This window comes from Hyalella azteca, unplaced genomic scaffold (assembly GCF_000764305.2).
Source record: "Hyalella azteca isolate HAZT.00-mixed unplaced genomic scaffold, Hazt_2.0.2 contig4161, whole genome shotgun sequence".
Taxonomy (NCBI): Eukaryota; Metazoa; Arthropoda; class Malacostraca; order Amphipoda; family Hyalellidae; genus Hyalella; species Hyalella azteca.
In genome coordinates this window covers 89,998-112,645 of record NW_025934386.1, presented here as the reverse complement: position 1 = coordinate 112,645, position 22,648 = coordinate 89,998, and the positions used below count along the sequence as shown (strand labels likewise).

The window sequence follows — 22,648 nt, the reverse complement described above, 5'->3', positions numbered from 1 at the left end:
TGACTCAAGTGTCACCCCACATGGCGACTCAAGTGTCACCCCACATGGCGACTCAAGTGTCACGACGTAGCGTGGGTCGCCAGGTCAATGAACTTCATGACGTCACCGACGCGCAGCGCGACGCGGGGCGACGTATTGCTGTTGGTGACGTCATCATTACAACGTGAACAGCAAAATCACAAACACAATTTACGAAAAATATGCGCATTATATAGAAATTATATACTAATTAAACTATTATAATGCTCGCGTTAGTTAAGTAATTATTCAATTATTAGCAGTTTAGTCCGGGATACATGATTCATCCAATTGCAGAATCCTGTCAACTTGCAATTCCTTTTGCCCGGATTTCATGATATTAAATAAGATTCGGAATTAGATAATAGTATATATGGAGTATATATTAATCTCATTATTATTTAACACTCTGACTCCGATTGCTTTATCTTGTACTATTATTTCATTTTTAGTACCGTTTTCAAACAGTTTTGCCAGACGGTCATTTTTTCCGGACAAATTCCGTGATTTAGTTTTTCTCAATTGCGTTGGCCAGCTAAAATTTATGATAGGGGTACTTCCTAATTAAATTTTAAATACTGCAAAAAGAAAATAAATTGAATTTTTATAGCAGAGGCTACAAATAAACTAGTATATATTGAGTTATCGGCCTTTTTTGTTCTCGGATTTGGCCGATTTTAGGCAACCTGAATTATGTACCACTACGTCCTGGAAAATACATTTCGTGGTACTCCTATGTACCACTTCGTAGTCAACGTGTTAATATTAATGAGAATCCTGTCAATAATATTTAATAATAATGAGATCAATGATATTAGAGCTTATGTATGATAATTACAGAATGACCGGTTCAAACCATATTTCATACAGAACATTCAACTCATATTTGACTCATTTCAAAGTACGCTACATTATTATGTGTCATTTTAGTTGACGACTGGATAAAAAATAAGGATAAATATATAAAGAAGATGGATAGGAGGAATGGGAGGGGAAGGTTGAATCACAAATAGAAATTTTTTTTTGGAATTGATTGATATAAATTTGATTTAAGACACAAAAGAATTTTTTCCAAATATTGAAAAAATTATTTTTCCTTCCACGTCAGTGAGTAAATTGGGAGCTCCATTTTCAATGTAAAATGGGGGTTTGAAGAGGTCCTTCTTCAATTGGCATTCACACGCTTCCTAATTATCAAAGGGATTAAGAGAATGACAGGATTAAGGATTCTGAAATCCCAGGATTATTCAGGGATTTCTATATCCTGGCTGGAATTATCGACCCCAGGCCACGCCATGCTAACCTGCTATTATTATAGGTACTCGTATGATGTAAGGATTATCTGTAGATATAAGGAAAAAACATTATTTGTTTTTCTTGAAAGGATATTTTTATTTTAAGGATTATATGTATATAAATATGTATATAAGGATTAAAAACATTATATGTTTTTATTGTAAGGATTATTTAGATAAAGATTATTTATATTGAAGAACCATTACAGTGTAATTAAAATAAGGGGGGGACGAAGGGGAGCTCACCCGCAGCGGGGGGCGGGGGCGCCCGCCATGATCCCCACGAGGACGGGGGCGACGGGGACCCCCGCGACCACGGCGCCCCCTGCCTCCTGTAATAGGGGGCACCATTTTATTGTGATGAAATAGGGGCAACATTTTATTGTGATGAAATGGGGGCACCATTTTATTGTGATGAAATAGGGGCAACATTTTATTGTGTCATTTTATTGTGATGAAATAGGGGGAAACATTTTATTGTGATGAAATAGGGGGCAACATTTTATTGTGATGAAATAGGGGCAACATTTTATTGTGATGAAATAGGGGCAACATTTTATTGTGATGAAATAGGGGGCAACATTTTATTGTGATGAAATAGGGGCAACATTTTATTGTGATGAAATAGGGAGCAATATTTTGGTGTGATGAAGTGGGGGCACCATTTTGTAAACTTTTTTCACCACGCATTTCAGTGGTGAAAAAAATCACGATCAGTGCAACGGCGTATGATAAAATATCTTTATTGTTATCAGAATATTTAATTTTAATTGTTTATTTTTAATATATCTTTAGTGTTATCAGAATATATAATAAGAATATAAAAAAACCAGCACCTCATCCCTCGGTTCCGATAATCACAAACCTCGTCATCACTAAGCTTGTTATAACCTCGCATGGAGATCCCATGTCCGAGGTTCAAAGAACTTAAAGTTTTAAATTTTTGTGCCGAGAACTAAATTTACTTCATCACAGCAAAACATAAAAATGTTTCGTTTGAAGCCTCCTTCCCAGCGGGGGCAATCGTAAACGTAAACGAGAATTTGCCGTTTTTACCATTCATATAATTAAAATTAATTAGGAATATATAATTATAAATTAATTATAATTATAAAGCGGTTTCAGCTTCAATTGTTGATCTATAGTAGATTATCTAACCCCTTGCTGATTTTGGTGAGAATTTTCACAACGAATTGCGGATCTCGAACCCCCAACTCGCTGCTCCAATCTTGGTAATCTTAACCTCTCAGCAAGCCAAGCTTGAAGAGAAGCATACAAATTAAGTACTATTAAGTATTTGTAACCATTCCTTTCTCTGAGTATTTCAAGTATTTATAACCATTCTTTTTCTCCTTCTATTAAGTATTTGAGAGTATTAGTATTAGTATTTGAGGGTTTTTTGTATAATAAGCTATTAGTAGTAAGTTACCATACACTTGGGGAAGCTGGGGTTGTGGGTCTCAAGACACATCTCCTGCTGTAGGACGCGCCTCCCCAGCCGTTCACTGCATTGCGTCCTCCCCAACACCCGCGCGGAGGGGAGGGCTGAGGTCTTCCCCATGCTGCTGTTCAGCACCATGACCGTGCTGCCCTCGTACGTCTCTGTGACATAGTTTAGAATAGAATGAAACGTCTCTGATCACATCAGATCTGCAACGCGATCGGGTAGAAGTGGTTCCTGATGGTTCTCAGTGGGATCTAATTGCACTTAAGGGTTCCTTATGGTTCTCAGTGGGACTTTATGGATCCTGATGATTCTCAATAGGACCTAATAGCACTTAAAGGTTCCCGATGGTTCTCAGTGGGACCTAATGGCAATTAATCGTTGTCAACTACAGAGCGTGGATCCTGCTGAACGGTGCTGATCAGGACTGACCATCGGAAAACTCTTGTTCAGATATTTGTAATTCTGGCTGGAATCGTAAATACTTCATCCAAAACCTTGTGAAATTATTGCGGGATTTTGTTAGATTATGTGGGACCTTCCTGAGAATTAGAACTGTTTATAAGGAAGCCATGTTGCCGCCTAGGTCACCCGGCCGAAGTCAGATTCTGTTCAAACTCTCCTTCATACTTAAGAGTCACCTGAGAGTATGAAAAGTGTGTCCTGAGAGTATGACAAGGCTTGGCTTTGCCAAATTATGCCGAGCTTGCAAGCTGCTTATAGGCTGCCCTTCAACTCAGGCCGGGGCAGATATTAGCGGCTGATTTACGTGCTCCCCGAGTCCTGGGCGGCAGAGTCAGGCCCGCATCTGAATTTTGTTAGGATTGTCATGGTACTCTCAGGACACACTTTTCATACTCTCAGGCGACTATAATGTCGGAACGGAGATTCTGACCAGACGCTGATTTAGACTGGTTGACCAAGCAGACCCAGAATAACTTTAAACCGAGCGCAGCAGCTACTGGTCAGAAGCCTAGGTACCTACAATTTCTTAGGGCAGCTACAGCTCTCACCCCTCGAGGACGGCAGCGTCACGGCCGTACGTCCCACCACGGGCTCTGCATGGGTCAGCACCGCGACGTCGGAGTGATAGTTACGATAATCGTACATGGGGTGGAAGGTTACGTGTGTCACGCCCGTGTAGTCCGTGTTATTCCACGATGGTTTCAAGCTTCGGTCGCCGTAGAACAGCCGTAATTTGTACGGTGCTTTGGCGTGCCTGTCGAGTTAATGAGCCCGTAAGTACCAAGATACTCGAAAATATGTAGCTTAGTAATGATGTTAAACAGGCTTCGTTTAATTATTTCATTAATCACATTTCTGACGACAAACTCAATTACACGAGCCAACCTTACCCTCACCCAGCTTACCCTCACCCAGCTTACCCTCACCCAGCTTACCCTCACCCAGCTTACCCTCACCCAGCTTACCCTCACCCAGCTTACCCTCACTCAGCTTACCCTCACCCAGCTTACCCTCACTCAGCTTACCCTCACTCAGCTTACCCTCACTCAGCTTACCCTCACTCAGNACACACGTCAGGGTTAAGAGGGAACCCTGCACACACGTCAGGGTTAAGAGGGAACCCTGCACACACGTCAGGGTTAAGAGGGAACCCTGCACACACGTCAGGGTTAAGAGGGAACCCTGCACACACGTCAGGGTTAAGAGGGAACCCTGCACACACGTCAGGGTTAAGAGGGAACCCTGCACACACGTCAGGGTTAAGAGGGAACCCTGCACACACGTCAGGGTTAAGAGGGAACCCTGCACACACGTCAGGGTTAAGAGGGAACCCTGCACACACGTCAGGGTTAAGAGGGAACCCTGCACACACGTCAGGGTTAAGAGGGAACCCTGCACACACGTCAGGGTTAAGAGGGAACCCTGCACACACGTCAGGGTTAAGAGGGAACCCTGCACACACGTCAGGGTTAAGAGGGAACCCTGCACACACGTCAGGGTTAAGAGGGAACCCTGCACACACGTCAGGGTTAAGAGGGAACCCTGCACACACGTCAGGGTTAAAATCGAACCCTGTACACCGGCGAGGATTGATTACAATCTTGATCGCCAAACATTAATAAGGCTGTACAATACGTAAATTATTTGTCATTCATAATACGGTATGCTTCATAGATCTTGTAGTATATATATAATGCTTTTCGTCATTCTAATTTTTTTTTCACAGTATACACCATTTATTATAACATAAAAAATAACGTTGCAAATAGCGCACATAATGAAGCACGGACCATTCAATTACACTTTTCATCATTCAATGCATTACGCTATAATCAATACACAATATACAACGTTTTTCGTATAGTTATACATATTGATATACAACGGGTGAGACGTTCATACGGAATACGAGGCACCGTGTGGGGGCGGCGGGGGGACTGTGGCGGTCACCCGTGGCGGGGGAATGTTGCGGGGCAGCGTGGGCACGTCTGGGGGCACGGGGGAGGAGGAGGTAACTAACTGGTTAGGGCAGCTCACTAGTGCCCGCTACTAGTGACTAATAGAACAGATTTGTTGTAAATACTGACTGTCGCTAATTACCAAGGCAAAGTATGATTAATATGTTAAAAAGTGGCCATTGCTAGAGATATTTAAGCTTGCTTCATGTATCTACTTCATGGTGCTAACTAGTGACGTAGATTTTTAGTTACAGTCGGTCACTAGAGCAGGAATTACTGCAAACTAGTTTACTGGTCGGTGATAGCACATGTGGCATGTGACAGGTGGCATGTGTCACAGGTGGCATGTGAAAGTAGGCATGTGACAGGTGGCATGTGACGAAGGCATGTGACAGGTGGCATGTGACAGAAAAGTTATTGATCTCTTCCACGCGCTGATAAGAATATCAATAGAATATAATAAAATATCAATATTTCAAACATTAATATTTTTATTTCAAGGATATTAAATGAACAAATCGCCATTTACTTAAAATAAATACTTGTACAGCCTCAGCGACCAGCTACTCACTTGACGAAGGGGCTCCCGATGAACCTGAGGTCTGGTTTGCCGAAGCTTGAGAACCCGAGTGATGGTTTGCTGAAGCTTCAAAACCCGAGTTCTGGTTCTCTGGGGCTTCAGAAACCGAGTTCTGGTTCTCTGGGGCTTTAGAAACCGAGTTCCGGTTCTCTGGGGCTTCAGAAACCGAGTTCTGGTTGGTTGGAGCTTCAAAAACCGAGTTCTGATTCTCTGTGGCTTCAGAAACCGAGTTCTGGTTCGCAGGAGCTGCAGAATATGAGTTCTGGTTCGCTGGAGCTTCAGAAACCGAGTTCTGGTTCGCTGGAGCGTCAAAAACCGAGTTCTGGTTCGATGGAGCTTTAGAATCCGAATTCTGATTCGCTAGGGCTTCAAAAATCGAGTTCTGATTCTCTGTGGCTTCAGAAACCGAGTTCTGGTTCGCTGGAGCTCCGGAACCCGAATTTAGTTTCGCTGAAGTTTCAGAAACCGAGCTTTAAACCAAGTTCTGGTTCGTTGGAGCTTCAGAAACCAAGTTCTGGTTCGCTGGAGCTTCAGAAACCAAGTTCTGGTTCGTTGGAGCTTCAGAAACCGAGTTCTGGTTCGCTGGAGCGTCAGAAACCGAGTTCTGGTTCACTGGAGCGTCAGAATCCGAATTCTGGTTTGCTAGGGCTTCAAAAACCGAGTTCTGATTCTCTGGGCCTCCAGAAACCGAGTTCTGGTTCGCTGGAGCTGCAGAATCTGAGTTCTGGTTCGCTGGGACTTCAGAAACCGAGTTCTGGTTCGCTGGAGCTCCGGAACCCGAATTTAGTTTCGCTGAAGTTTCAGAAACCGAGCTTCGGTTCGCCGAAATTTGACGAGTTCTGGTTCGCTGGAGCTGCAGAATCTGAGTTCTGGTTCGCTGGGACTTCAGAAACCGAGTTCTGGTTCGCTGGAGCTCCGGAACCCGAATTTAGTTTCGCTGAAGTTTCAGAAACCGAGCTTCGGTTCGCCGAAATTTGAGAACCGGAGTTCAGGTTTATCAAAGCTTGAGAACCAGCGGTAGGCAGAAAGGTCTCGGGAGAGAATGTGACGTTAGCGATACTCGTGAGCTGCTGGACGATGTTGAAGAGATCGAAGGACTGAATGTCCGATCCAACAGTCGAAACATTTTGGCCAGCATCGAACAAAATCGAGTTTGTTCCATCCAAAAAACTTCCCGAAATTGTATCGTTGGTCATGGTTTCTACTGCGCTAAAATTTCTCAAAGACGGATCAGAAGAACTAATAGAAAATGTTCCGGATTCTTCTTGAATTTCGTTTTCCAAGTTCAGCGTTTGCTCAGACAAGTCGTCATTTCGAATTGAACTTGGATTTCCTGTAGTTACTTCGTTGATGGTATGGAAATTTAAGTTCGCTGCGAATAGTCCGTCAAAAAGCCCCAGACTCAAACCTCCAGATAACGAAATGCCTGGAATGAACTTCGACAGGACGAACTTTGGTGCGCCATCCGCGGTCGCGGATACGGAAGAACCTGCGATGCGGGTCACCCCTCCCACCGTCTGAATGGTGGGAGCTCCTCCAGGCAACGGCTCTCCTCCCGCCGCCTGAATGGTGAGAGCTCCTCCAGGCAACGGCTCTCCTCCCGCCGCCTGAATGGTGAGAGCTCCTCCAGGCAACGGCTCTCCTCCTCGCACCCCCATAGCGGATATCTCTCCAGTATTTGAAACCGAACTTATTCCGGTATCTAAGTAGCTAAAATCACCAGTAACAAGAATTTCAGAGGATGCATTCCCAATCGACACGACGTCCATCACGACACTATCTATACCACCCACAGTGCTCCCATCAACATCTTTGTCACCCACAGTGCCCCCAGCATCCACGTCACCTCCAGGCAACGGCTCTCCTCCCACCGCCTGAATGGCGGGAGCTCCTCCAGGCAACGGCTCTCCTCCCACCGTGTGGATGGCGGGAACTCCTCCAGGCAACGGCTCTCCTCCCACCGTCTGAATGGTGGGAGCTCCTCCAGGCAACGGCTCTCCTCCCACCGCCTGAATGGTGGGAGCTCCTCCAGGCAACGGCTCTCCTCCCACCGCCTGAATGGTGGGAGCTCCTCCAGGCAACGGCTCTCCTCCCACCGTGTTGATGGCGGGAACTCCTCCAGGCAAGGGCTCTCCTCCTCGCATCCCCATAACGGGGGTCTCTCCAGTATTTGAAACCGAACTTATTCCGGTATCTAAGTAGCTAAAATCACCAGTAACACGAATTTCAGAGGATGCATTCCCCATCGACACGACGTCCATCACGACACTATCTATACCACCCACAGTGCCCCCATCAACATCTTTGTCACCCACAGTGCCCCCAGCATCCACGTCACCCACTGTGCTCTCGTCTTCGTTCATCGTATGAGTCAAGTTTATCGGTGTGACTTCCCGCTCGGACATTTCTGCTGTTGCAGCGCCATCAATACCATGATTTTCATCATTACTACCATGATATTCCCCATTAATTCTACTACTTTCATCATTACTGTGATCAGAACTTCCATTACCGGATAAAGAGTTCAAGTCAAAATCGGGCCTGATCGACGTTGTGGCTGCAGGTGACAAGTCGTTAAGGGAATTGTCCATCGAATAATTGATGACGCCCATGTTGAGCGTTGGAAACCTGGCACTAGGAGCCCTATGAGGAGAATCCGTGACCGGAACACCCCCTTCTTGTTCGACGTCGTTCTGCGCGAGGTTGTCGTTGGCACTACCGTTCAGTGCAGAGAATGTGGACTCGCCAGTACCTCCTACAGGAGGGTCTCCGGTGCCGTTGTCACTTCGGTGGACCAACAAGGCGGAATTATCAATGATGCCAACCTTATAAATGTGGGCCGAAGATTCGAATTGGGGAGCGACGCTGATGGTGAAAGGGGGACTGAGATCATCACCATTTGAAGAAGGTGACATAAGAGAGTCATTAAACTTGCCAGATATGATGGTGATGTTTCTATCAATCTGCTCGGCAGTTGTGATGTTCACCACCCGATGGTGCGGGAAATTTACCAGCAGGAAAGACGATCTTGGTGGGTCTACAAGCTCGGAGTCGTCGAGTCCTGATGGAATAACCTGGCTTTGTCCTGTGACGATGAGCTGGAGAACCACCTTTGAATTGGCAGGAGCTACGTCAGACAACCTCGTCTTGTCCAAACTTATTGATGACGTTTCTGACGCGCTTTCTGTCGTGTTCAACGCAAGGCTTTGCTTCAGGCCAGCAAATTGCAACAGCACAGCAAGAGCGTTGCTTGGTATTCGATTTTTATTCGAATTTTGATCATTTTCGAGGCTGGGAGGACGAGGATCTGCTAAAGAACTTTGCGGGAAGTCAGAGTACTGGTACACGTCTGGCAGGACCTGACTAGGGTGGTAGTCCGGGAAATCGTAATCGTCTGTTAGTGCAGTTCCCTTCAGAGACGAGGTCTTGTTGGCAATCTCTGGCCTTGGGAAATCGAAGTCAACAGTTTGATATCCTTTTGTTGACTCCTCTTGCACAGAAAGCGCATCGTAAAGGAATGAGTAATCCGTATCGTTATCGGCGATTATGAAAGATGGACTATCATCTTGAAGAGCTCCGATCAAACTATCATTTCTTTCATCGGTCATGAGCGCGGGTTGCTTTATGTTTGTAGAGTCATTTGGCTGAGTTTGACGTTCCACAAGAATGTTCTGAAGCTGTTCCTGGAGCATCGTGCGCAGAATGTGTTCATTTATGGCGTTTTGAAGGTTTTCTTGTAATACCTTCAGAACCTCGAGATTTTTTGGTGGTGCGGTAGCCTGTTCGGGCAACGCCCCCAGAGGGTTTGGTCCGCTTGGGGACATCGCCTCTTCTTCCGGAGAGGTACCAGGCGTTGTAGTTGTACGATATAGAAAAGTATTCATTTTTAAATCTGAATTATCTTCAGGGTTGATCTCATTTTGTGATAAAATTAAAGACTTCAACAAATGAGCTGCAGAAAGATCAGTCAGAGATTGGGTCATATTTCTCAAATCCCGATTCACTTCACTTGCTGTAGATGAGTTGGAATTTGTATGGGTTTGCTGAGCATCCAGATTAATGGAGTCCAACTCTGACTCCACCCATTGCAGAATAATTGCATCCACCAACTGGTTTATTGAATGACTGACATCAGGAGTGTTCTGCGGGACTTGAATGTTAGAAGAATCAGGTTCCTTTCTGACATCCATACCCAACTCATCGTCAACAGCTGGGATTTCAACAGCGGAGACCTCATTAGCAAAGATCTCATCAGCAGAGACCTCATCAGGGGAGACCTCATCAGGAGGGACCTCATCAGCTGTGACCTCATCAGTAGAGACATTATTAACCGAGTTCAATGGTTCCACAGTCGAAGCATCTGCAGTGGACTGGAAGGAATCATTCAAGCCATCACTGGGGTGCGGCATTGATGGCTGATGCATAGCATCAGAGTTATGCAGCATCAGTTCGTTGAGCCTCGTTAGCCCGAGCAGCGCTGATGCCCCAGGCCGTCTGACGTGCAAGCTTCTGTTGCGAGTAGGTAGCGCCTGTTTCGTCATGATGTTCTCAGACATACTCCATAAACTTGCACCGCTGGCTGAAGTTTCAGGTACCAAGCTGCTGGTCAATAAACTTTCTAAAAACGCTTCTCTTAAATGCTGTAAAAAATATTCCATAAATTTGTCGTTCTTCCGCTCACCGAGCGATCGACCTGAAGAAGCCCTCGGTTTTTGAGTCCCTATGTTATGATGTTGCATGATGGAGGAGTCATGGCTGCGCTCGAACAACATCTTGAGTTTGTCGAGTAATTCTATTTTTTTGTTTTCCTGCATTTGGTTTCTCGCAGCGAGGTCACTCAACGCCGATCCTGTGTTCAGGCGAAGTAAGGTACTGGACTCCATGTTGCGATTAGGAGGAATCACCTGTTTTTCTTCATGAATAATCCTCTCGGCCAGCTGGGCGTAGATTTTACGCCTCTTTTCATCCAGACTTAAATCTTTCGAACCAGTGGCTGACTTCACATTGGTGGGGGATTTGGGTTCCTGGTGGCTCTCGGATTTACGTCTCAAAAAGTACAACTTATTTCCTATTTTTGTCACGTACAGTGCGGGGTTGGATTCGTCTGCACCTTCATCAGAAACATTACTTGCTTGGTTATCAATATCAACGTCTTCCTTATCTCCCATGACTTGTGTATCGTCTATTGCTTCATTGCCATCAGTGTTAATATTTTTAGCCTTTTCCTCGTGCAAAGTTCTGAGCATCTGAACGATTTTCATCCGCGCCAGGGCATTGAGAGCTGCTTGTGTTTGAGAAGAGATTCCTTGTTGGCTGCCGACAGCAGCAGCCTGTCTTAAATTCTGTGTGTAAACAATTTCAGTTCCATCAGGATGATAAGGTGGGTCGATAAGTTCTACTCGATAAGGGTTGTAAGGTTGGTCAACAGTTTCCGCTCCATCAGGGTTATAAGGTTGGTGAACTGGTTCCACTCGATGAGGGTTGTAAGGTGATTCGACAAGTTCAGTTCCATTATGGTTGTTAAGTGGGTGGGAAAGTTCCGTTCCATCGGGGTTATAAGGTGGGTGGGCAAGTGCTACGCGATCTAAGGTGAAATACTGTAAGCTATGTTTCCTTTCCAAGCTCATCGATGGTTTTGTTTCTCCTGAGAGTGCCACAGCGTCGTCTGCTTCGGTATTATCGTGGTAGACAAGTTGAAACTCCGACTTAATGTTTGTAGGAGAAAAAATATCGTGATTCATATGATCTTCATCTGTGTAATTCTTGGTGTCAGTTTCAATAGGCATCATTTCACTTGCCGACGAAAGCGGGACCTTTAGATAGGAAATTTCGTCATTAGGAGGATCAATAGTTGAATGTGGCAGCCTGTTATCAAAGGCTACCGTATACGAAGTGGTGTTCTGATATTCAGTAATGTGCGTAGGTAATTTCACAAGAACGAATATTGTTTGGTCTTTTGTAAAGTCATCAGAGGCGTCTGTTGAATTAATGGCTACCTGATTTTCTTTGGAGTCTTCTGAGCCATTCAATAGCATTGAAGTCCCTTGGTCTTTCGAGAAGTCTTCGAGGGCTTCCACTAACGCGGAGGTTCTGTTATCGTCTGGGAAATATTCAATGGATTCTCTTGACGGGAAAGTCGCCTGGGTCTCAAAATTTTCAGCGCCATGTTGATCAGTCGCAGTTGATCTGATCGCGGACGTGTCAGCAGGGGAGAGGCTAAAATAGTTTGATGCGAAGAGTTGGTTGCCGGAAGAGTCTCGAACGATTTGCTTCGCTTTGGCTTCACCGATTGATGGGCTTTTACGTTTATCATGAAAATTATTCATCGGTAAAACCTCTTCATCATGTGGTTCGTGACCAGAGTTTGTACTTGACTCATTTTTCAATTTAATCGATTCATTCTCATTGAATTCTTCCCCAAAGGGCTTTTTCATGAGGTACTCCTGTTCTTCTGGTAGACTCTGCGGCAAATCGTCCTCCTGTCCTCCAATTCTAGAAGCTGACTGAACAGGAATTCCCAGGTTGAGGAAGCTGCTTGAAAATAGTTTATTGCCCTGCTCATCCATGGTCATCACGGGACTTGCTCTGAATATTCTTATTTCGTCAGGAGCATTAGAAAGATTCCAAACTTGGGTGTTATAAGAGCCTGCTGCTTCAACAGCGTGAGTGGCGTTCTGGACGAGGGCAGCAGGACCGGAGTGGTCGTTGGACAAATCAAGCTCAAGGTTCGGGGACTGTTGAAAACTACCGATGTCTGGAAGCCCTGCGCAACAATTGATTTGATTTGTTACGTACGATGAGAAAGAATACTTCGCACGGCCTAGTGTGAGCCTAAAGAAACTTCACAGGGCCTAGTTAAAACCTAAAGGACTTTAACACGGCTTATTTAGAACCTGACGGAACTTCACACTGTCTAGTTTAAACATAGAGAGATTTCTAACGGCATAATTTTTCTCACCGGAATCAAGTTTACTCACCGCCCTGAGACAAGCTAAGCTGCGAGCGCAGGATTTGCGTGATTTTGATGTCGTATTTTGAATGCGCATTGAGGATGTTCATCACGAGCCTCACCTCCCCCACCGGCCACCCAAGCGGTGAAGGGAGCACCCGCACCACCGCTGCGGCAGGTAATTTGTGTAACAGTGGGTATGTCAGGTGGTATGACAGGTGATAAGTCAGGTGGTATGTCAGGTGGCATGTCAGGTGGTATGACTCATGGTAGGACAGGCGGTATAGCTACAGTATGACAGGCGGTATGACAGTTTGAAGGAAAGAATGCGTGACAGTTGGTACAAGTGGTATGATAGGATATGCGACCAGTGGTTCGACGGGAAGTATTAAGTAAGAAAAGTGGCATGGCAGGTGGTATGACAGGTGGTATTTCTCACTGCTATAGTTGGTGAGGGCGCCGCAGATGGCTCCCCCGCTGCCGCCCGTCTGGTCGTAGATGGTGAGGCCGCCCTCACCGCAGACCTCATCCCGAGGGGCGCCAAGCGTCACGTCCACGAAGTCCAGCCTGCATGGACGGCGGGTTATGGCGGGGCAGCACGGGAAGATGTTATGGTGGGGGGGGCATCACGGTGGGGGTTTATTATGGCGGGGCACCGCAAGAGGGTGTTATGGAGGGGGCATGACGGAAGGAGGGTTATAGTTGTTGGAGCCCCCTATGCAGCCGGAGGTAAGGTTTACCTGATGAACTCTGCATCCCTGAAGGGGGCGACGGTGACATTGCAGAGGCCAGGGGCGCCGTGGGGCTCAGGGTAGCGGGCGCTCCGCCACACGCCCACGGGCGCCGACAGCCTCGACCCGCACTGCAGGGCGACTACCGAGGGGAAAAATTGTAAGTGGAAGTTAAATTTAGCTTTAACTTTAGCCCGAAGCTGGCTTATCCTGACGTGAGAATGAGTTGAAAAGTGGGTATAGAGCGAAAGTGAATCGTGCAGTGAATGTTAGTCGTGCAGTGAATGTGAGTCGTGCAGTGAATGTGAGTCGTGCAGTGAATGTGAGTCGCGCAGTGAATGTGAGTCGCGCAGAGAATGTGAGTCGTGCAGTGAAAGTGAGTCGCGCAGTGAATGTGAGTCATGCAGTGAAAGTGAGTCGTGCAGTGAATGTGAGTCGTGCAGTGAATGTGAGTCGTGCAGTGAATGTGAGTCGTGCAGCGAAAGTGAGTCGTGCAGTGAATGTGAGTCGTGCTGTGAAAGTGAGTCGTGCAGTGAAAGTGAGTCGTGCAGTGAATGTGAGTCGTGCAGCGAAAGTGAATCGTGCAGTAACAGTGAATCGTGCAGTGAAAGTGAATCGTGCAGTGAATGTGAGTCGTGCAGTGAATGTGAGTCGTGCAGTGAAAGTGAGTCGTGCAATGAATGAGAGACGTGCAGTGAATGTGAGTCGTGCTGTGAAAGTGAGTCGTGAAGTGAAAGTGAGTCGTGCAATGAATGTGAGTCGTGCTGTGAAAGTGAGTCGTGCAGTGAAAGCGAGTCGTGCAGTGAATGTTAGTCGTGCAGCGAAAGTGAATCGTGCAGTGAAAGTGAATCGTGCAGTGAAAGTGAATCGTGCAGTGAATGTGAGTCGTGCAGTGAATGTGAGTCGTGCAATGAATGTGAGACGTGCAGTGAAAGTGAGTCGTGCATTGAATTGTGAATATGAGTCGTGTAGTGAATGTACGTCGTGCAGTGAATTTGAGTCGTACAGGGTGAAGTGACCTCATGGGGTGAGTGAAGTCATGGGGTAATGGGGTTTAGCAGTCGCGGTTGAGCCGCGTCACAAAGCGGATGTGCATACTGCGCGGGCTCATATCTTGCATTTACACTAAGCTGGCTGAACTGTAATAACACATTTTGTATTGAAGCATCTCGGTAAAAAGACTTGATGTGAAGTCCGTGAAAGAGAATGCAAACAAAAAGTGGAAGCAAGTAAAAAGTGGTTCCCTGTTTTTTATGCTGAAAAACGAGTCTAAAGCTAGTGAGTGAAGGCACAGTGTGGCGAATATAGGCGAAGTGCCTTTCTGTTAAGCCTATTCATTTGAACCGAGCTCCGTCAACTTCACCCTTGCCCCTCCGACTACCTTTATCCTTCCCCTCCTCCTCTCTAACCCTCTGTCGCGAGCCCTTCAATCCCTCATCCCACCCCTCTCTCCGCGCTCAGCTGTTACTCTGGAGTCGTAATGTTCGACGGAACTGTAATGCCTCGTTCACACACTGCCGGTTAAAGGGCCGGAAGACACCCGGAATCGATTCCTGGGGTACCGGTTATCAAACTGGAGATCCGGGAAATGAGATCCGGGAGTTCCTGGAGGGTGTGGCCATAATCCGGCTTGGTCGAGAAAATTATTCAACATGTTGAATAATTTTGCCGGTACGCCAGGAACCATAAAAATCCGGGACCCAACCCGCTCTTCCGATGCTATGTGAGAACTCAACCGGCAAGGCAGGGGGACCACCCTGGGGTACCGGGAGGGGTGAAATCGACCCAAAAAAGCAGGAAATTCTGTAAATCCACAATATTATTTATCAAAATTAACTTACCAATTCTATAGCAATTCTGTTGTCTTGTAAAGCCTTGGCCATGTGTACATACTCTCCCATTATGTTGACAGCCTCTGTCAATATGGCTATCCTCTGTCTCTGGCTTACCATGATGTTGCCCGATCTGTTGTGCTGCTTGAAATGATGAAACCATCCGCACACCTAGACTATTTATAGGAAACAGGGGAAGGGGCGGGCCTAAATTTGCATAACTTACCTGGAATACCGGGAAAAAAGCCGGGCCTACCCTGGTTTTACGGCAGTTCTTACTGCTCAAACGGCTCTACCTGCTGTTTTACCGTTTTTTTCCCGGGAATTCCGGCGATCTACCTGGAAATCCGGGAGGCATACGTGACTTCCCGCAGGCTCCCGGGAGTACCGGGAATACGTTGACAGCCGGTATTGCAGGATCTCCCGGCTGCTGAAGCCGGATCTCCCGGATAACTGGCTCTTCCGGGAAACCTTCCGGCTCTTATGGGACAGCTATCTGGAGGGCATTTGCATATTAAGCCCTGCCCCATATACCGGCTATAAATCCGGCATTTCAACCGGCTTGGCGTTTCCGGGACTTCCGGCCCTTTAACCCGCAGTGTGAGAACGAGGCATAACTCTACTCAAGTCAATTCAGTTTTAAACTTGTGTGTTCCTCCCTCTCGACTGCTCCTCCCGCTTCGGGGACATTGTTCATGTATCTGGACTTGATTTTGTCTGGGGATGTGGATCCTCACTGATGAGTTCGAAAGAACGAAACAGAATCACTTTCCACTAGTGCTTAACGCTGGGCGTGTGTAATACGCGCCTGGGACAGGCTGGTCCGAACGCTAGGAATGGAGTGCTGTTATGGCACCACCTCTAGCGGCCTGGGAAAAACTTCGCTATTTATAGCCGTTCTGCCAGGATGGTGTCTGTTTTCCGGAGAAATCCGGTCTTGGCTGGGGATGAAAGTCTAACGGTCGGGTCGTCCCGCCGATGCATCCTCGTTTTCCGCGACGGGAAAAAACGAATTAGGAAGAGAGCTACTGCTCCTCCCTCTTCGGGGACATTGTCTATATATCTGGACTTGATTTTGTCTGGGGATGTGGATCCTCACTGACGAGTTCGAAAGAACGAAACAGAATCACTTTCCACTAGTGCTTTAACGCTAGGCGTCGCCTGGGACAGGCTGGTCCGAGCGCTAGGAATGGAGTGCTGTGATGGCACCACCTCTAGCGGCCTGGGAAAAACTTTGCACAGCTACTTCGCCGATGGTGACCCGATGTAGAGGACTTGCTTTACGCTCACCAACGAATCGGTCTACTCTGTCGTGCGGGGAGATCGGGAACGACGCCCGGGGAAGGCTAACTCGAGCAAGTAACTATATGGCGCACCGCAGAGGTTCTCGTAAGAACTCTGGTTATCAACAGTGAGACGAGCGAGGAACTTCGAGATGCTCAAGAAGTCAAGATCATCGCGTGTTGCAGTGGAATCCTCAATTTTCCTGCTACTCGTGTGGCTTTGGAGGTTTCAGGCTTATGGACCCGATCTCTCGGACCACATCGAGCGCGAGATGTGCTCGTACTCAGAACATTGGACCTGGGACGACGAAGATCTCAAAACTTAATTGTTTGTGCATATTCATTATGTGGAGCTATTTTTGACTGCTAAGCTATAGTTTACGTCATTATTTTATCGCACTGTTTGACGGTACATTCCAGATCGTAAGATTTTACCAACGGGATTGAATAGAATAGCGAGGTCAGATACATGTTAGATAACCACTTTTTGAGTATTTTTAGATTAATATCGAATAAATATTAGTTTAAGAGCATCCTTATTTTTTTTTTTAGTTTATTGCGGTTATTAGCCAACTAAGAACACGCTCACAATTTTATGGCGATAGTTACCTACCTTAACTTTGCACCCCGTAGAACTATGTATCTGGTTGAGCGGGATGTGAACGAATGAAAATCTTTCACGGTAATTTTTATATTTCAACTAATTTAAGCTTAGAGATAAATTTTACTTGTATCAATTTTTAACGAAGCCTGTTGGATAACTTAGACTTCCCGACCCTTTCAGGGAAAATTTGTCTCAGAGAGAGACGGCGAGGGCGATAGTTTTTAATTAGGGCAGACAGTTATGCTAGCCGATCAGTGAAGTTGCAGCTCTGACCTCCCTAGCTAGAATCTGCTAGTCTTGTATTACTGGTTATAATCTGGGCCTTCTTCCTGACTGAGCGGAATATTCTTTGCCAACTTTCGTGCCTCTTTTAACAGTAGGTAGAGAGTGCTCATTTTAAAGTACAATATTTCTATTGGAATAAAAGTGCTTTAAACTGCATTAGTGAACTGGATAGTGGTGTTTTCATTGTCAATCATTTTGAATAACTTGTTAATAAAATCGTGGCCAACGTGCAACCTTTGGGCGACTGACGGGTGAAGTCAACAGTCACGACTTACAAATGATGTCAGCACTCACGACTGACGGGTGAAGTCAACACTCACGACTGACGGGTGAAGGCAACACCCATGACTGACGGGTGAAGTCAACACTCACGACTGACGGGTGAAGGCAACACTCACGACTGACGGGTGAAGGCAACACTCAAGACTGACGGGTGAAGTCAACACTCACGACTGACGGGTGAAGGCAACACTCACTGTTGGTCGCCGCTGAAGCCCGTTGATAACAACACCCCAGCACCAGCCTGCAGGAGATAACAATGCAGATAACAGTTCCATTGCAGTGATAACAACCTTGTTGCAAATAACCATCGTGTGTAGCCAATCGTAGGACGCGTGTAAAAGCCGTACGTTAAAGGTAACAGCCTTGCGGTGCAGATAACAGCCTTGCGTTGCAGATAACAGCCTTGCGTTGCAGATAACAGCCTAGCGTTACAGATAACAGCCTTACGTTACAGATAACAGCCTTGCGTTACAGATAACAGCCTCGCGTCAACCACGGCTGTCATCGGTACATGCGTGTTGGTAACACAACACTCTGACAAATAAGTGAGACTTGGTCCCATTACCCAGTCAGACCCAGCAAAAAGATGCATCGGCGCTATTTCCGGTTTCTGCTCGTGTAGTGGGTACAAAAGTGTCACTATTTAGACAACATGACCCATTTATATTTCTGATTGAACCGCTGGACACGCAGCTTCTGCCTACAGGCGGGGAAGCGACGGTCATGCCGGTTTTGGCGGCCGTAAAAACTGGCACTTGAAGTAGGTTACCCGCCACCTCCTCACCCAAGCACGTGCACCTCTTCACCCCAACACGCGTCCCTCTTCACCCCAACACGTGCACCTCTTCACCCCAACGCGTGCTCATCCTCACCCTTAAAACGCGCATGTCCTTCGAACCCGCAACTCACTGCTTCAATTTTGCTGTTCTCAACCGCCCGGCCAACTCACTGATTGTCATCAAAAAATCACAGGAAGCTGGGATCGAACAAGCAACTCACTGCTCAAGTTTTCGTACTCTGAACTGTAGCCACTCGTCTACCCCTGCCTGTGCCTGCCATATTCTATCAGTTTAAGTCATATTATAGCAGTAAATTTATGTAATATAGCGGTTTCAGAGTTTAGTAGGCCGTAGGCCTGTCGCCGATTGTTAACATTGCAGAACATCCACAGAATGTTGAGGGCTTGAACTCGCAACTCACTTTTTAAAATTTTCTTTGCTTAACCGCCCGACCTCCCTGCTGATTCTGACCAGAAACTGACGCACAGAGCCGGGATCGAACCCGCACCTCAGTGCTCCAATCTTGGTACTCTGAACTGTAACCACTGGGCCACCCTGGTCACATTTATTGGGTCACCCAGACACCCACTAGGTCACATTTATTGAAGGCATTCAAAGAACGAGTTAGATGCAAGATGAACTTACCAGATCATGATTGAATACATCATATCTTCTGCTGCGTGAGGTGAATGTCTACTGAAGCTCACGCGATCTTAATTCAAAACTTGAGTTTCACACCCTCGGTTCTGTAAGTTCGCACAAATTTTAAATCACTTATGGCACTTCTTCTTAAATTTCACAATTTTTAAAATGAACGATGCACAAAGTCAATTGAAATATTGTCTAATTACTCGCAATCACGTGTGTCAGAGACTCAGGGTATGATACCCTACATCTTAACGTTAGGTTGTGTCAGGATCACCATAGCACAATATTACACACCCTCACTTGACCGTGTCTGGCGCGGCACTGAGACTCCGCGGTCAGCTGATCCGGTCTTCCAGATTGGAAAAAAAATTCTCACTTCCGCAAACGATAAAAAAACTTCAACTATAAACAAACCATGCGTCAGTAATTAGCCGGTACAACTAGGAACACTATTTGTAAAATTTTTTATTTATTGTGTGCATCATATAAACAATTAATTAAATTTTTGTGAATATTTCGAAATGTGTTTCCCCCCGCGGGGAATCAAGGCGGGGTGGGGGGGGGCAGCCGCAAGTGTGTCGCTTTCTTTTACCTGAAGGGACAGCCAGGGGGTGGCTCCTGCATGATGGCATGATTGATCAGACATGATGGCATGATCGATCAGACATAGAATAGAATATAAGTTTCGGCACTGAAGAAATAGGCACATGACCTGTTGCCGATTCTTGTACTTTTCGTGACTTGATACTGGCATACGCCTTTGGAACCCGATCTTTCCATAACTGACGATTGATTGATGAGTCATGATGGCTTGGCATGGCATGATTGATCAGACATGATGGAATGACCTGGCATGATTGATCAGACATGATGACATGACATGGCATGATAGTCACCCACGACAAGATGGCGAAGTCTCATTTTATTCACTATTGTTTTCCTAGCAGCACAATTCCGAGGATCAACAAGAAACGAGCTTCTGAAATAACATTTATTTTAAACATTGCATGTGAGAGAAAAATATAACTTGCCTGTAAGAAAAATAGTGTAACATTCCATCGTATCCCAACTAGTCCCGTTACTAGGGGAGTTACCCCAACTAGTCCCGTTACTAGGGGAGCTACCTCAACTAGTCCCGTTACTAGGGGAGTTACCCCAACTAGTCCCGTTACCAGGGGAGTTACCCCAACTAGTCCCGTTACTAGGGGAGTTACCCCAACTAGTCCCGTTACTAGGGGAGCTACCTCAACTAGTCCCGTTACTAGGGGAGTTACATCAACTAGTCCCGTTACTAGGGGAGTTACCCCAACTAGTCCCGTTACTAGGGGAGTTACCTCAACTTGTCCCGTTACTAGGGGAGTTACCCCATCTAGTCCCGTTACTAGGGAAGTTACCTCAACTAGTCCCGTTACTAGGGAAGTTACCCCAACTAGTCCCGTTACTAGGGGAGTTACCCCAACTAGTCCCGTTACTAGGGGAGTTGCCCCAACTAGTCCCGTTACTAGGGGAGCTACCCCAACTAGTCCAGTTGCTAGGGGAGTTACCTCAACTAGTCCCGTTACTAGGGGAGCTACCTCAACTAGTCCCGTTACTAGGGAAGTTACCCCAACTAGTCCCGTTACTAGGGGAGAGACCCCAACTAGTCTCGTTACTAGGGGAGTTACCCCAACTAGTCCCGTTACTAGGGTAGTTACCCCAACTAGTACCGTTACTAGGGGAGTTACCACAACTAGTTCCGTTACTAGGGGAGTTACCCCAACTAGTCCCGTTACTAGGGGAGTTACCCCAACTAGTACCGTTACTGGGGGAGTTACCCCAACTAGTCCCATTACTAGGGGAGTTACCCCAACTAGTCCCGTTACTAGGGGAGTTACCCCAACTAGTACCGTTACTAGGGGAGTTACCCCAACTAGTCCCGTTACTAGGGGAGTTACCCCAACTAGTCCCGTTACTAGGGGAGTTACCCCAACTAGTNACGCCTGGCCCGTGACTGGCTTCCGCCTGGCCCGTGACTGGCATACGCCTGGCCCGTGACTGGCTTCCGCCTGGCCCGTGACTGGCATACGCCTGGCCCGTGACTGGCTTCCGCCTGGCCCGTGACTGGCATACGCCTGGCCCGTGACTGGCTTCCGCCTGGCCCGTGACTGGCATACGCCTGGCCCGTGACTGGCAGCGTATTGTGAACCCTGTCTTAATATGTGAGCTTAATTATAGACCATCAAGCTACCCCTACTGTGCCCAGCAACTAAATATGGACTACTTTGGGAGCCCACACTAGCCATGTGAGGCCACACAAGCCATGTGAGGCCATACAACCCACGTGAGGCCACACAAGCCATGTGAGGCCACACAAGCCATGTGAGGCCACACAAGCCATGTGAGGCCACACAAAGCACACAGACACTGAAGCGACGCAGCTGCCACTGAGGCCCGCAGAGGCGCTACTGAGGCGCATCACAGAGGCCACAGAGCTGGCCGTAGTTGGCGGGGTCAGTGAGGCACGTCACCAGGAAGTGGCCCAAGTCCTGCTTGGTGATGGTCCTGCCAGGGCCCTGGCCCCGCGCCACCGTGTAGTCCCCGCGGCCTGGGCCCTCTGAGGGCAGGAATGTTAACAATTAGACCCGGCCAGGGGCCATGGCCCCGGATGGGCCCTCTGTGGGTGGGAATTTTAACTATTAGGTCTGATAGGGCCATGGCCCGCCCTGGGCCCATTGATTATGGCCCGGGGCCCTTTAATGATTATTGGAATGTTAATGGGACTTGATATTTATGAGGCCATGGCCCAGCCTGGCCACTCTAAGGGTGGGAATGTAACCAATTATGCCTTATGGGGCCATGGCCCACATGCTAGGCATAGAATTTTAAAGGTACAGGCCATGATGGGGTGAAGAAGTGGTGGGGTGAGCGGTATATATGATCTTTTATTACAAAAAAATGCTCTGAATAAAATGTTGAAAAATATCACCATCAAATAAATCGATCACAATCTTGAATAAAGGATCAAAATATATCATTATCGTATACAAAATGATTAAAATATATAATCATCAAAGTTATTGATATTAAATAAAAATCGCCCCATCGCCCCCTCGTTAATGAAATGATTAAAATATATAATCATCAAAGTTATTATTATTAAATAAAAATGGGCCCATCGCCCCCTCACCCGTGATGTGTGGGGGACACACGGCGACCCACGTGCGGTCGCTGTCCCGCAGCAGCGCCAGCATGCGCTTGTGGTCCCCGTCAACCTCACGGAACCGCGGGGGAACAGAGTGTTCCTCCCAGAACAGGAAGGCTGGAACAGCGTACAGTATAGTGTTCCTCCCAGAACAGGAAGGCTGGAACAGCGTACAGTATAGTGTTCCTCCCAGAACAGGAAGGCTGGAACAGTGTACAGTATAGTGTTCTTCCCAGAACAGGAAGGCTGGAACAGCGTACAGTATAGTGTTCTTCCCAGAACAGGAAGGCTGGAACAGTGTACAGTATAGTGTT

At 46.8% G+C, this 22,648-nt stretch overlaps 3 protein-coding genes across 3 annotated transcripts; all 3 read right to left on the bottom strand.

Moving 5' to 3' along the window:
- Positions 1 to 7: 7 nt before the first annotated feature.
- LOC125177690 lies at positions 8 to 5,015 on the bottom strand. The gene is made up of 6 exons (XM_047879907.1): positions 4,997 to 5,015; positions 4,284 to 4,794; positions 3,771 to 3,976; positions 2,743 to 2,915; positions 1,560 to 1,645; positions 8 to 138 (listed from the first exon to the last, which is right to left on the bottom strand). Exons 1-6 carry the CDS (start codon positions 5,013 to 5,015, stop codon positions 60 to 62), a joined length of 1,074 nt encoding a protein of 357 aa, XP_047735863.1. The 3' UTR covers positions 8 to 59.
- A 109-nt stretch (positions 5,016 to 5,124) lies between these two features.
- LOC108664642 lies at positions 5,125 to 15,392 on the bottom strand (the record flags this gene model as incomplete). Its single annotated transcript, XM_047879906.1, is given in 8 exon segments — positions 5,125 to 5,210; positions 5,752 to 6,230; positions 6,595 to 7,384; positions 7,607 to 12,523; positions 12,738 to 12,878; positions 13,149 to 13,276; positions 13,450 to 13,571; positions 15,282 to 15,392. Coding segments are annotated over 8 exon segments (6,774 nt in total), but the record flags the coding sequence as incomplete, so codon positions are not given.
- A 5,742-nt stretch (positions 15,393 to 21,134) lies between these two features.
- LOC108664641 (flavin reductase (NADPH)) lies at positions 21,135 to 22,641 on the bottom strand (the record flags this gene model as incomplete). The annotated part of the gene is made up of 2 exons (XM_018151264.2): positions 21,135 to 21,746; positions 22,320 to 22,641. Coding segments are annotated over 2 exons (474 nt in total), but the record flags the coding sequence as incomplete, so codon positions are not given.
- Positions 22,642 to 22,648: the final 7 nt, after the last annotated feature.